Source organism: Dipodomys ordii, unplaced genomic scaffold, assembly GCF_000151885.1.
Source record: "Dipodomys ordii isolate 6190 unplaced genomic scaffold, Dord_2.0 Scaffold129, whole genome shotgun sequence".
In the NCBI taxonomy this organism is placed as follows: domain Eukaryota; kingdom Metazoa; phylum Chordata; class Mammalia; order Rodentia; family Heteromyidae; genus Dipodomys; species Dipodomys ordii.
This window is the reverse complement of record NW_012267345.1, coordinates 2430073-2443944: the sequence shown is the minus strand read 5'-3', so window position 1 is coordinate 2443944 and position 13872 is coordinate 2430073. Positions and strand designations below refer to the sequence as shown.

The 13872-nt window shown below is 50.5% G+C and overlaps 1 protein-coding gene across 1 annotated transcript in view; it reads right to left on the bottom strand.

The window, feature by feature from the left end:
• Positions 1-329: 329 nt before the first annotated feature.
• The window catches only part of Prpf6 (pre-mRNA processing factor 6), a 66986-nt gene continuing 53443 nt past the window's right edge, over positions 330-13872 (bottom strand). The window contains exons 13-21 of the mRNA XM_013030364.1: positions 12494-12615; positions 10408-10546; positions 6992-7111; positions 6209-6385; positions 5697-5830; positions 5161-5252; positions 3982-4096; positions 1275-1401; positions 330-691 (exon numbers count right to left, since the gene is read on the bottom strand). Of these exons, the coding sequence (XP_012885818.1) occupies positions 539-691; positions 1275-1401; positions 3982-4096; positions 5161-5252; positions 5697-5830; positions 6209-6385; positions 6992-7111; positions 10408-10546; positions 12494-12615 (1179 nt within the window). The 3' untranslated portion in view covers positions 330-538. The remainder of the gene's footprint in view (positions 692-1274; positions 1402-3981; positions 4097-5160; positions 5253-5696; positions 5831-6208; positions 6386-6991; positions 7112-10407; positions 10547-12493; positions 12616-13872) is intronic.

The following is a 13872-nucleotide window of genomic DNA, read 5'->3' as shown; positions in this document are numbered from 1 at the left end:
TGAGAGCTCTGTCCCCTTCAGTTTAGTCTCAGATCTGTGACTCAGTACCCCCACTCTCCAAAGCCTGTGTTCCCAACACTTCCACCTCCATAAAATCTGTGAGCCCTGGCATCCCATGACTCTTCCAGGTACAAATAAACACCTACAGGGCTGGGAAGGTAGCTTAGTAGTAGAGTGCTTACTTAGCATGCATGAAGTCCTGGGTTCGATTCCTCAGTACCACATGCACAGAAAAAGCCAGAGTGGTACTGTGACTCAAGTAGTAGAGCACTAGACTTGAGCAAAATGAAGCTCAGGGACAGTGCCCAGGTCCTGAGTTGTTGAAGCCCCAAGACTGGCAAAAAAAAAAAAAAAAAAAAGTATCCTAACCATTCCTTGTAGGTGTGGGAGACCAGATTGGGTAGAAAAGGACCTGGAGAAAAGTAGAACCCCAGCCCCAGCGCACTGCATGAGAGCCTTTAATAAAGGTCAGACCGCACAGTTCTGTGTCCCATCCACGCACACCACAGCCAGCGCCTCGCGCCCACCCACCCCAGCATCAGAAGGTGTTCTTGATGCGCGCAGCCACCAGCACCAGGACCTCCCCAATCTTCTTCTGCCAGTTGGCAATATCTTTGGACACGGTGCACCACAGCTCTCCATGGCGGGGCTCAGCATTCTCACAGCGCTTTCTCACGTCTTCCTGCTGCTCCTGAGGAAAGCACCGCACAGCACTTCAGGCAGGGCTTCTCCAGGCTTCTCTGCTCCTTTGTACACCTGGCCCCGTGGATCTCAAGGTAGCCTCTCTGCTTAGGGAGCATACCAGCTGATGACCCTCCTCCCACCCGCAAGATCCACTGCTAAGGGGTGCTGGTGTATGTGTGTATCTGTGTGTGTCTGTGTGTGCGCTAAGGGGTGCTGGGGTGTGTGTCTGTGTGTGTGCGTGCGTGTGCGCTAAAGGGTGCTGGGGTGTGTGTGTGTGTCTGCGTGTGCACGCTAAGGGGTGTTGGTGTGTGTGTGTGTGCGTGCGTGTGTGCGCGCTAAGGGGTGCTGGGGTGTGTGTGTGTGTCTGTCTGCCTGTGTGTGTGTGTCAGTACTGGGGCTTGGACTTCTCGTCCAGGCTGGCTTTGAACCTCAATCCTCAGGTCTCAGCCTCCTGAGTTGCGAGGATTACAGATGTGAGTCACCAGCACCTGGCTAAAATGGGCTGGTCTGCTATCTCCTGGGTCCTCCAAGCGCTGGTGGGCTCTCAGACGCCGAGCAGGAGATGGGCCGGGCTGCCTGCAAAGACTCACCTCCGTGCCATGCTGCAGCTCGAACTTATAGAAGAAGGCCCAGGCATCCCCCAGGTCAGAGTCGATTTTCACTGTGCGGTGGAACCACTCCCGAGCCTTGGTGATCTTCCGCTCACTCCAGAACAGCCTGTCTCAGGAAAAAGGTGCAGGGTTCAGAGTGGGGGGTGTTTAGCTGCTGCCAGGGCCACCCTCACCCATCTGTGTGGGGTATCAACAGTACCTGAACCCAGCGGCTGTGGCCCTGCCAGGGGCCACGAATAAATGGAGATTACTCCAAACTGCTCACCAAAAAGCTCGGATGTCTAATCACATCCCTTTCTCTTTCTGCTTCAAAACAAATCTAACAAGACTGTTTCTTTCCCTCTCCACACTATTAATAGATCAGCAGCTTTCATAGACACTTCCTTTTTTGGCAGTTGTGGGGCTTGAACTCTGGTCCTGGGTGCTGTCCCTCAGCTCTTCAGCTCAAGGCAAAAAAAAATTTTTTTCCCCTTTTAAGTTAAATGGGAGGAAATGCCACCAAATCTGACAAAACATGAATTAAGGCTCTGATTAGAAAAACAAAGGCTTGGGGCTGGGAAGGTGGCTCAGTGGTAGAGCGCTTGCCTTGCATGCATGAGGCCCTGAGTTCAATTCCCCAGCACCACATAAGCAAAAAGAAAAATGCCGGAAGTGGTGCTGTGGCTCAAGTGGTAGAGCACTAGCCTTGAGCTGAAGCACTGAAGGACAGTGCCCAGGCCCAGAGTTCAGGCCCCACGACCGGACGCCCTCCCCCCCCAAAAAAAAAGAAAAAAGAAAAACAGAGGCTTCAGCATGCTCCTCAGTAGGATACTTGCTGAGTTATTCTCTCCTGTTTACCCCATGAAGATAGGTTCTAGCCAGCACCAGAAACTTTGGGCCCCAAGCCCCTCAGTACTCACACCACAGTACACATGCTGGTATACCTGACTGATTTCCCAAGACCAAACTGAAGTGGACCAGGCTAGAAGCCAGACCCTAGAAACCAAGTCTCCATGATGTCCTCCCACAGAGTGGACAGGTAGGGGACAGCAGAGAGGACAGCAGGCATGTTATGACGGCAGGTCCAAGGTGTGGGGTACGTCCACGCTCCCCACAACTCAGATTCTCCTGAGCCAGAAGCACCAAAGCAGCTGGAGCCCAGGCAACCCTCCATCCCAGACAGCTGTTTGGACTACTCTCAGGTACTGAGCAGAGTAATTTCATGCTCTGATAACTTGATTGTTTTTTAAGCCTTGTGGTGTTCTTAATTGCTTGGTGTTAGATAAACTATGATTTAAAGAGCGCAAACTCAAGATAGCAGACAAAGAGAACACTGGCTTGGAAACAGCCAGGAATGACTTATTGACTTTAGCAAAGCCTTTTATAAGGTTTTATGGTTGCCATATCTGAGGGCCACACAGCCACTCTGGGAAGAAGCAGCACAAAGGAAGAAGGGAGGAAGCCAAAGCAGGCCCAAGCCAGACCCTGAGAAGCGAGGGCCACGGGAGCTGGAGAGCTGCACAGGCAGCTTTGCGAGGGCTTCCATGCCAGTCCCGAAGACCCAGTGCCACCCAGAGCAGAGCCAAAGCTGGCCCAGGACAGCCTGGGGTGATACGCCGCCCCATATCACCATAGGGAGATGGAGGTAAGGCAACACAGGTGCTACACGAGGTTACTTGCCAACTACTTCTTCCCCTGGGAACCTTGCATCTATCCAAACTGACAGGCTCTGGTTGGTCACCTCTGTACTACAAGACATCCAGACCCAGGGCTGTTCCCAGGACCAAAGCTCAAAGTGTCTCATTTCTTTTCCTTTTTCTTGTTGGTTCTGGGGCCTGAACTCAGGGCCTAGGTGCCACCCCGTGCTTCTCTTGTTCAAGTCTAGTATCACTTGTGCCACAGCCCCACTTCTGGCTTTTTCTAAGTAGTTTGTTGGAGCTAAGAATCTCACTTTTTGCCCAGGCTAGTTTCAAACCATGATCCTCAGATCTCAGTCTCCTGAGGAAGCACTTAGGATTACAGGCGTGAGCCATGGGCACCTGGCCTGATTTCTTTTTTTCTTTTTTCGGTTGGTTGTGGGGCTTGAACTCTGGGCCTGGGTACTGTTCCTCAGCTCTTCAGCTCAAGGTGAGCGCTCTACCACTTAAGCCACAGAAACACTTCCGGTTTTCTAGTGGTTCATTGGAGATAAGAGTCTCATAAGTTTTCCTGCCCAGGCTGGCTTTGAACGCAATCGTCAGATCTCAGCCTCCTGAGTAGCTAGGATGACAGGCGAGAGCTGCCGGTGCCAGCTTCTGATTTCTCACTCTAACAAAATGAAAACAAATTTCTTAGCGGATGCCCCTTAAGGCAAAAGGCTTTTTTGCTTATTAAACTCTGGGTTGACCCACAGAAGCAGATGGCTGTGTGTGGTACAAGCTGAAATCTGGAAGTCAAAGACAGGAGAGACAGAGGAAGGACCGCCTGAAAGGTCCAGGGAGAGGGAGTGACCTGGACAGGTGCCCAAGTGAGGTGGGCAGCAAATGTCTTACGACTTCAGTCTTGCAATGTGCTGACCCAAAACACCAAAGCAAAGCTCCTGCGGCAAGTTCCAGGGGCCCACCCTGCTGCAGCACCATCACTACAGGCAAGGAGAGGCAGAGATGCTGGCAAAAGGCCACATCAGGACCCTTGCTGAGGTCAGCAACCCTAGAAAACTCCTACTCACTTGGCCACGGCCAGGAGCACATGTGGGTCATGCTCACACTTCTTCAGGGCATCCACACTCTTGGTCTTTCTCTGGGGTCTTGCCTCGAGGAAGACGGCTTCTGACCACAGAATGCCTGAAATTCAGAAACAAAGACCTGAGCTTCAGTCTCATCTCTGGCTTCAAAAATATGTCTACCTTACCCAAGCAGCCCTAAGAGAGGCCTGTTTTGGGCCAGCCACAAAGGCCCATACTTTCACCCGCCTGGTGCATCCCCTGACAGTGCAGCTCCGGACAATGCCCAGAGGCATGAACAGCCTTCCTACTGACTCAGGAGAACACAAAGAAAAATCGCAATCTCAAAACAGTATCAAATTAAAAACAGGAGACAGCGAGGCATAGTCGTACATACTTGAAATCCCAGCACTTAAAAGGCTGAGGCAGGAGGTTCACAAGTTAAAGGCCCAGCCAAGGCTGCAAAGCAAAAGCCCATCTCAAAAAAAGAAAGTCAACAGTCGGAGACAACGTAGATATCCAATAATCAGCTAACCATTGAGAGTATGTTGCAAGCATGCCTTATGCAGCCTTAGAAATGTACTTCTTTCAGGGCGCTCACACCTGTCATCCTCGCTACTCAGGAGGCTCAGATCTGAGGATGGCAGTTCAAAGCCAGCCCGGGCAGGAAGTCTATAAGACTTCCACCAGAAAACAGGAAGTGGTGAAATGGCTCAAGTGGTAGAGTGCTGTCTTGAGCTGAAGAGCTGAGGTACAGCCCCCAGGCCCAGAGTTCAGGCCCCACGACCAACAACAACAAAGAAGGACACAAAGAAAAAGAAAAACGAACAGTGCAGGCTGGGAAGGTGGCTCAGTGGTAGAGTGCTTGCCTAGCATGCAGGAAGTCCTGGGTTCGATTCCTCAGCACCACATACAAAGAAAAAGCCTGAAGTGGCACTGTGGCTCGAGTGGTAGAGTGCTAGCCTTGAGCAAAAGAAGCTCAGGAATAGTGCCCAAGCCCTGAGTTCAAGCCCCAGAATGGAGGGGGGCCGGGGCAGGGGGGGGAGGGAGGGGAGAAGAGGCAGAAGAGCAGGAAATTAAAGATACTATCCATTCAAAAAAAAAAAAAAAAAAAAAGCTCAGGGACAGCACCCAGGCCCTGGGTTCAAGCCTGACACCTGCAGAGTGGGGCAGAGAGGCTCCTACCAGAGCTGGGGCATTCCTGGAGGGCTTTGGCCATGAGTGTGTTGGCGATATTCTTCAGCCCCGCACGGAACTCCAGCCTCACAGACTCCAACCTGAGGAGACAGCCGGAGACAACACAAAATCGTCCTCTCAGTCCCTCACATCTATCTATTCTTTGAGACAAAGTCTCAATGTCTCCAGTCTGGGCTAGTCTGGAACTCTATGTAACCCAGGTCAGCCTCAAGCCCACAATCCTCCTACCTCAGCCTCCTTATAGCTACGCACTCTCACACCCAGCTACTCCTCAGGCCCTGGCTATGTCTTCTCTCTCAACTTCATCCCTTAACATCAACTCCTCGCCTCTTCAGGGTTCTCGATCAGAAGCCCACTGTCATCTAGTCCCACCTCTCCCGAGCGGGGACCTGACTCCTCACGGTAGCCAGTGCCTGCTGCCCCACCCGGGGGGGATGTGGGCTTGTGTGACCCAGCTACATGAGGGAGGGGCCATGTGAGGACAGTTCCTGACAGGAGAGCCGGGCCACTAGCCCAGGACTCACCACAGTCCAGGGTTCTTTGGGTTCTTCAATCGAGATTTCTCCAAAATGGCTCGAGCGCGGGTCAGCTGCCCAACCTTCTCCTCGAGCCGGGAAAGCAAGAGCCAGAGCGGTGTAGAGTGGGGGCACTTCTTCAACTGAGGCCAAGAGACCAAGGAAGAAAAGAGCTTAGCTGGTGTCCACGAGGGACTGGCAGCTATGACCAGCCTCATATGAGAGTGCTGCAGGCTGGTCTAGCGACCGGCACATCACACCTGCTTACTCTGCTTCACAGATGGGGCTGTGCTAAACACATGTCTAAGTGTGCAGGGGTTAACAGTGTATGGTTGTGCCCAAGGATGTAGACACTACCTTAGCTTTGGGTGTGCTATATGACATGCATCCCAAGGGAAAAGACAGAACCTATAGCGAGGGAAGCAAGGTTCAGTCTTGACATCTAGCCCTCCAAATGTCCTCGGGGGTTAGGGACAGTGTCCTGGGGTCAACTGGGGTCTGGTGTCCCCGCTGACACTTACGCCCTGGTTGTAAGCCTCCCGAGCCTTTTCCATCAGCTCTCCTTGCTCTTCAATCTGCCCCTTCATCATCCACAGCTTGGGAAAGTCCTCATAGTGCTTCAAGGCCTCCTCACACAGCTCCTGTGCAGCCTCAATGTTCCCCAGAACCCACTCCAGCTTGACAGACTTCATGAACACCTGCAAAACAGACCTGCGCTTTTGCACGGGGGAGTTGCTCCCAAAGCACCTGCCACCTTATCTGGGTGACACATGTTCCATGTTGCAGCAGCTCATTTTCTGCCCATCTGTTGCATTTTATGTGCCTTATAAATTTCTCAAAGCTTTTCATGTACACAAAAAGTAAGAAAAAGCCGGGCGCTGGTGGCTCACGCCTGTCATCCTAGCTACTCAGGAGGCTGAGATCTGAGGATTGCAGTTCAAAGCCAGCCCAGGCTTATCTCCAATAAACCACTAGAAAACCGGAAGCGGCGCTGTAGCTCAAGTAGTAGAGCGCTCGCCTTGAGCTGAAGAGCGCAGGGACAGCGCCCAGGCCCGGAGTTCAGGTCCCATGACCGACCAAAAAAAAAAAAAAAAGTAAGGAAAAACAATAACACTATCAGAACAAGTTATGAGACTTTCCAATAAAAATAGAATATTGTTAAATAGACAAGTCAATGGAATAAAATAGAAAAAAAGGGAAAAAATGCACTTTAAAGCCTAATAACGAATGTGGGCTGTGCCCTCTAGATCCACACGTGCAGCAAGGCACCCTATGACCCGCCCCATTCACCCACCACCACGTACACGGGCCGTGGGCGCACTGCTCCGGGCCTTGGCGAGTAGCCTACGGGCACGCTCATACTCATTGTTCTCTGACTCCAGTTTCACAGCGGCCAGCCAGATCTCCTCACTGTTGGGGTTGGCCTGGAGGGCAAGCACAGAGACAGCAATAAGGCTCCACACAAAAGGACCAGGGCTAGGATCATGTTTAATAAAAAGCAGGTGTTGGCTGCAAATGTAGCTCAGTGGTAGAGTGCTTGCCCTGCATGCATAAAGCCCTGGGTTCGATTCCTCTGTACCACATAAACAGAAAAAGCCAAAGTGGCTCAAGTGGTAGAGTGCTAGCCTTGAGCAAAAAAGAATCTCAGGGACAGTGCCCAGGCCCTGAGTTCAAGCCCCAGGACTGGCAAAAAAAAAAAAAAAAGCAAAGCAAAGCAGGTAGCCCAGGGACTGAGCCAGTTTCACTCTACTACAGGACTGGTAGGAATGGTGTGGTCCAAACCCTGCCCAGAGTAGAAGACAGGCCATATACTCCAGACACAAACCCAAGGTCACTTGAAAACATGTCTGTTTTCATTCTAATACACAGCACTTTAGTAATAATAGCAGCTGTAGGAGCCATCTTCTCTGGGATCCACCCAAACCATTCACATGTCACACATGTAATCATACATGTAAGACATGTAGGATATGCCAGCCAGGGCAGAAAAGTCCCTGAGCTATTATCTCCAATTAATAACCCAAAAACAGGAAGTAGAGCTGTGTCTCAAGTGGTAAAAAGCTCAGGAACAGCACCCAGGCCCACACATCCTACCTGTGTGACCAGCTACACCTAACCTCATTCCTTCCCCTCGGCATCCACAGTGTACTCATACAGGCAGGGCAGATGGATGGCTAGGGTGTTGCTGGTGAGGCAGGCAGGCCTGGCAAGAGGCCGGGCGCAGGTGGCTGTAATCCTGTCATCCTAGCTACTCAGGAGGCTGAGATCTGAGGATCACATCTCAAAGCCAGCCCAGGTAGGAAAGTCTGTGAGACTCTTATCTCCAATAAACCACTCAGAAAACTGGAAGTGGTGCTGTGGCTCAAGTGGTAGAGCACTCGCCTTGAGCTGAAGAGCTGAGGGACAGCACCCAGGCCAAGAGTTCAAGCTCCACAACCAACAAAAAAGAAAGAAAGAAAGAGCTGCCAAAGGAACTGAACTATATTCAGAGTTTAGGGAACATACAACTGCTCTTAAAGCCCCTTCGAGCTGGTCTCCACTGTACCAATCAGTACAGCCACTCACTGGCCTTTTGCAAAACATCCACCTCATAGCCTAAGCAGCAGCCCCCTGGTAACAAGCAAGGCAGGCATCTCAGGGATTCCTTTGGTCACAGCATGAATTAAGGAGGATACTAACTACTCTGTTTATTCTGAGTTCACTCCAGGAAGTAGCTTGAACAAAAGAGTGACCCAGCCAGGAGCCATCCAAGTTGTCATCCTAGCTACTCAGAAGGCTCAGATCTAAGGATCATGGTTCAAAGCCAGCCAGTGAAACTTTTTTTTTGGCGGTCATGGGGCTTGAACTCTGGGCCTGGGCACTGTCCCTCAGCTCTTCAGCTCAAGGCGAGCACTCTACCACTTGAGCTACAGCGCCACTTCCAGTTTTCTGGTGGTTTATTGGAGATAGGAGTCTCATGGTCTCTCCTGCCCGGGCTGGCTTTGAGATGTGATCCTCAGATCTCAGCCTCCTGAGTAGCTAGGATTACAGACGTGAGCCACCAGCGCCAGGCTGCCAGTGAAACTCTTATCTCCAATGAAACACCAGAAAACTGAAAGTGGCACTGTGGCTCAAGTGGTAGAGCGCTAGCTTTAAGCTGAAGAGCTGAGAGATGGTGCCCAGGCCCAGAGTTCAAGCCCCACAACCAACCAACCAAAAAAAAAAAAAAAAAAAGTCACCCAGACCAATCCCTCCTGTGGTATTTTAATAAGGAAGACCAAGCTTTATTTATTAAAAAAAATTTTTTTTGCCAGTCCTGGGGCTTGAACTCAGGGCCTAGGCACTGTCCCTGAGCTTCTTTTTTGCTCAAAGCTACCACTCTACCACTTGAGCCACAGAGCCACTTCTGGCTTTTTCTGTTAATGTGGTGCTGAGGAATGGAACCCAAGGCTTCATACATGCTAGGCGAGCACTCCACCACTGAGCTGCCTTCCCAGCCCCAAGACTAAGCTTTATTATGTTATCCTGGACTACAATAAAAGATTGACATTAGCTAGATGCTGGTGGCTCACACCTGTAATCCTAGCTACTCAGGAGGCTGAGATCTGCAGTTCAAAGACAACCAGGGCAGCATAGTCCATGAATGCTTATCTCTAATTAACCACCAGAAAAACAGAAGTAGTACTGTGGCTCAGGTGGTAAAGCGTTGGCCTCAAGCTGAGGAGCTCAGGGACAGCACCCAGACCCAGAGTTCAAGTCCCATGACCACCACCAGCAACAACAACAAAACCTGACATTTACAAATGAAGAGTATGCCATAAAACCATTGAATACTCATATTGTCATAAGCTACTAGAATATTATACGTGACAATAACATTTAAATAAGGAACTTTAAAAATATTGCACAGGGCTGGGAGTGTGGCTTAGTGGTAGAGTGCTTGCCCTGCATGCATGAAGCCCTGGGTTCAGTACCACATACACAGAAAAGGCTGCAAGTGGCGCTGTGGCTCAAGTGGTAGAGCGCTCGCCTTGAACTGAAGAGCTGAGGGACAGCGCCCATGCCCAGAGTTCAAGACCCAAGACCGACGAAAAATAAAATAAAATAAAATAAAAATCCAGAAGTGGAGCTGTGGCTCAAATAGTAGAGCTCTAGCCCCTGCGTTCAAGTGCCAATACCAGCACACACAAAAAACACTGCAGACGCCAGGCGCCGGTGGCTTACATGTGTAATCCTAGCTACTCAGGAGGCTGAGATCTGAGAATCATGGTTCAAAGCCAGCCCAGGCAGGAAAGTCCGTGAGACTCTTTATCTCCAATAAACACTAGAAAACCGGAAGTGGCACAGTGGCTCAAGTGGTAGAGCACTCGCCTTGAGCTGAAGAGCTGAGGGATAGCACCCAGGCCGAGTTCAAACCCCACGACTGACAAAAAAAAAAACAACAACAAAAAACCCACTGCATAGTTTACAACAGTCATCAGTTTTGGTCGGGCTTAGCAAATCTACCTGAATGGAGCTCCACTTACTCAGGGACACCTAGGTGACCCATGTGAGACCTGTGTCTTTTGGTCTGGAAAGTCCAGCCTGTGTCCTTGGCCCCACAGCCCTGGTTACCCACAGGCTCCAGGGCCCCTCTCACTGTGTACATCTCAAGGCTATGCCCAGGGAAGTGCTTAGGCGCCAGTGGTAGCTGCTGGGTCTTCATACACAGCTTTTCTAGCACAGGCAGCCTTTCACTCACCTGAAAGGCCAGGGCCAAGATGCTCCTGGCAGCAGGGACGTCCCCAGCTAGCCACTTAGACTTCGCACCCATGAGCCACAACACCTCTGCCTTTGGGCAGTGGGCAACAGCCCTCTGTAGAAGTGCTTCCAGAGACTCCCTGCAAGACAGAGGCCATGGTTACCAGAGCCAGGGCCATAAACCAGAGCACACAGCTGAGAAGACAGTTACTACTCCAAAGTGCGGCTTTATAAATGATTTACCAGATTTTACAATGGGGTCAGTGTGGGGAAATCTTTCCTCTCCATTAAGATTCTAAAAATCAACTACTGAGGAGGGTTTTACAAAGCATCACATTGTTTAAATAGCAGAGCCTATTAGACTGTGTTCTGGAGGACTGATAACATGGGTTTCTTGAACCCTAAAAGATACCCCCAGGTCCACTGATAGACAGACTGCTAATTCTGTTATGGCATCCCCAAAAAAGTATTTACTGAAAGAAAGTGATTTTAGGTCACTATGCCAGCCTTGGGTTGCAGGTGTAAAAATCCCTGGACTCTTTAAAGAGTTCTGTAGGTGTCAGGCAGCAGCACAGCAAGTGTGCCAGAGTCACACAACAGGGAACTCAGCCTGCTAGTATAATACCAGGCTCCCTAGAGCATGGTAGATCCCACGTACTACTTACTCTCCACCATCATCTTATGACTCAGCACCAAGAGAAAGAATTGGCCACTGAGCCTCTGAGTGGTCAGCGTGAACACTGCCACGAGGTCTCAACCATGTCTGTCAGGAGAGGAGTCTGCCCTCTTGGCAGACTATTCTCTCTCTCTCTTTTGTTGGTTGTGGGGCCTGAATTCTGGGCCTAGGCGCTGTCCCTCAGTTCTTCAGCTCAAGGCTAGCACTCTACCACTTGAGCCATAGGGCCACTTCTGGCTTTTTCTACTTATGTGGTGCTGAGGAATCGAACCCAGGGCCTCATGCATGGGAGGCAAGCACTCTACCACTGAACCACCTTCCCAGCCCCTTGGCAGACTATTCTAAATGACATTCTACAGGGTGAGCCATCAAGCTCACTTAAAAATGTCCCCATAAGGAGTTAATGCTGAAACACCAAACCAGCTGGCAGGGTAAAAACAAGGCCTTAAAGAGACTGATACTAAACAACGCCAAAAAAGAAAAGGCTCAATATTCCCAGCTGCAACCTCAGTAAACCCAGCAGGGCCTGTGCCCCCCGGCACAGGGAGCAGCGCAGGCACGAAGAGGACCCTGGAGCGGGTGGATGAAGGGTGTCTGGGGTAGCTGATGCCACTTAAAACAAGAAACTGCAATGCCTAATTTAATCAACATTTACAGCCAGGAAGGCAGACCCAAAAGGTTTTTTCAATTAAGGCGCACAATTAAAGAAAATTATCAAGGACCTCCTCTGTGTACAAAACCAGCCAAAACCCCGAGTCAGCACAACTCAAATGAAAAACAGCTTGCATGGACCTAGACATGCCGCCCACAGCTGAAGCCGCCCTGGCAGTGACTGTGCAGCTCCACCTCAAGCCTGCATCCAGGCACTCCTAAGTGCCATGGGGCACTTAGATAGGGCAGGCCTCCTTGATGCCTGTTTCTCAGTTATAAATCAGTGATAATCCTATCACAAGAGGGCTATAAAGATCAAGCCAGCTGCAAAGTTCCAGGGCCATAAAAGCATTCTGCCCTCACCACAACCAGTCCCCTCAGCACAGAGGCTCAGACTTCAAATGGCATCACTTGAAGATCTTTGGGAAAGTGAGGTTTAAATTCAGGACCAAGCCAGGTGCCGGTGGCTCACGCCTGTCATCCTAGTTACTTAGGAGGCTGAGAGCTGAGGATCAGGGTTCAAAGCCAGCCTGGGCAGGAAAATCCATGAGACGCTTATCTCCAATAAGCCACTAGAAAACCAGAAGTGGTACTGTGGATCAAGTGGTAGAGGCTAGCCTTGAGCTGAAGAGCTGAGGGACAGCGCCCCCAGGGCCAGAGTTCAAGCCCCACGACTGACCAAAAAAAAAAAAAATTCAGGACCAGACAAGCAGGAACTAGGGGTGGAGGGTTTAATTACACAGGGGCAAGTGAGTCTTACCTGGTGCCATGGTTCTTCTCAAAGTATGCAGCTCGTAGCCACACACTCTTCTTGCTGGGAAACACTTGCAGGGCATAGGCATAAATGGCTCGTGCACACTCCAGGGCATTATGGGCCACACACTAGAACAGAACGACAGCCATGAGAAGGGACAGCCCCACACTGCAATGGAGCAGAGGGTATGACGGCCTCTCTGGCTTCTTAGGGCTCTCAGTAAAGGCAGCTGATCTAATAGGAACTACGTCCAGGACAGGGGCAGGACCTCTGAAACAAGCCTGTGGGCTGCCAGCTGGCTCTCCTAAGCTTGCGAGGCAACCTGACAATTCATGTACATCACCACCTCACAACTATATGTGTGCACATGTGTGATTGCACACATGCACGTGGGGGAGTGGCAGAGACAGGTGTGCTCAGACAGACAAGCTGTAACAGCACATCATGCAGACCAGCTTCTTATTTATTTACATACTTATTTAGTGTGCCAGCACCAGGGCTTACACTAAGGACCTACATGCTGACCCTTAGCTTTTTTGCTCAAGGCTGGTGCTCTACCCCAGCTCCATGTTCATTTTGATGGGTAACTGGAGATAAGAAGTCTTACGGACTTTCCTAATAGGCTAGCTTTGAACTGCAGTCAGCCTCCTGAGTAGCTAGGATTTCAGGCGTGAGCCACTGGCAGTGGGCAGGTTTAATTTTCATAACAGAAAATATATACTATACCTAGTATAAAAACAATGAAAGGAAGCCAGGTGCTACTGATTCATGCCTGTAATCCTAGCTACTCATCAGGCTGACCTCTAAGAATCATGGTTCAAAGACAGCCCAGGTAGGAAAATCTGTGATTATCTCCAATTAACTAACAACAACAAAAATCTGGAAGTAGGGTTGTGTCTCAAGTGTTAAGAGTGCTAGCCTTGAGCAAAAAAGTCCAGGGACAGTGCCCACTGAGCGCAAGCCCTACAACACACGAGTGCACACACACAACCCACTGGAAACACAGGGAAGAGTGTCACTCCCCTACGCCAACAGCAACTGTAGGCAATGCTCTTCTCTACGCCTTTTTTTTTTTTTTGCCAGTCCTGGGGCTTGAACTCAGTGCCTGGGCACTGTCCCTGAGCTTCTTTTTACTCAAGGCTAGCACTCTGCAACTTGAGCCGCAGCGCCACTTCCAGCTTTTTGTATTTATGTGGTACTGAGGAATCGAACTCAGGGCTTCATGTATGCAGGGCAAGTACTCTACCACTAAGCCATATTCCCAGCCCAGTCCAAGCCTTTTTTTTTGGTCTGGTCGTGGGGCCTGAACTCTGGGCCTGGGCGCTGTCCCTCAGCTCTTCAGCTCAAGGCAAGCACTCTACCACTTGAGCCACAGCGCCACTTCT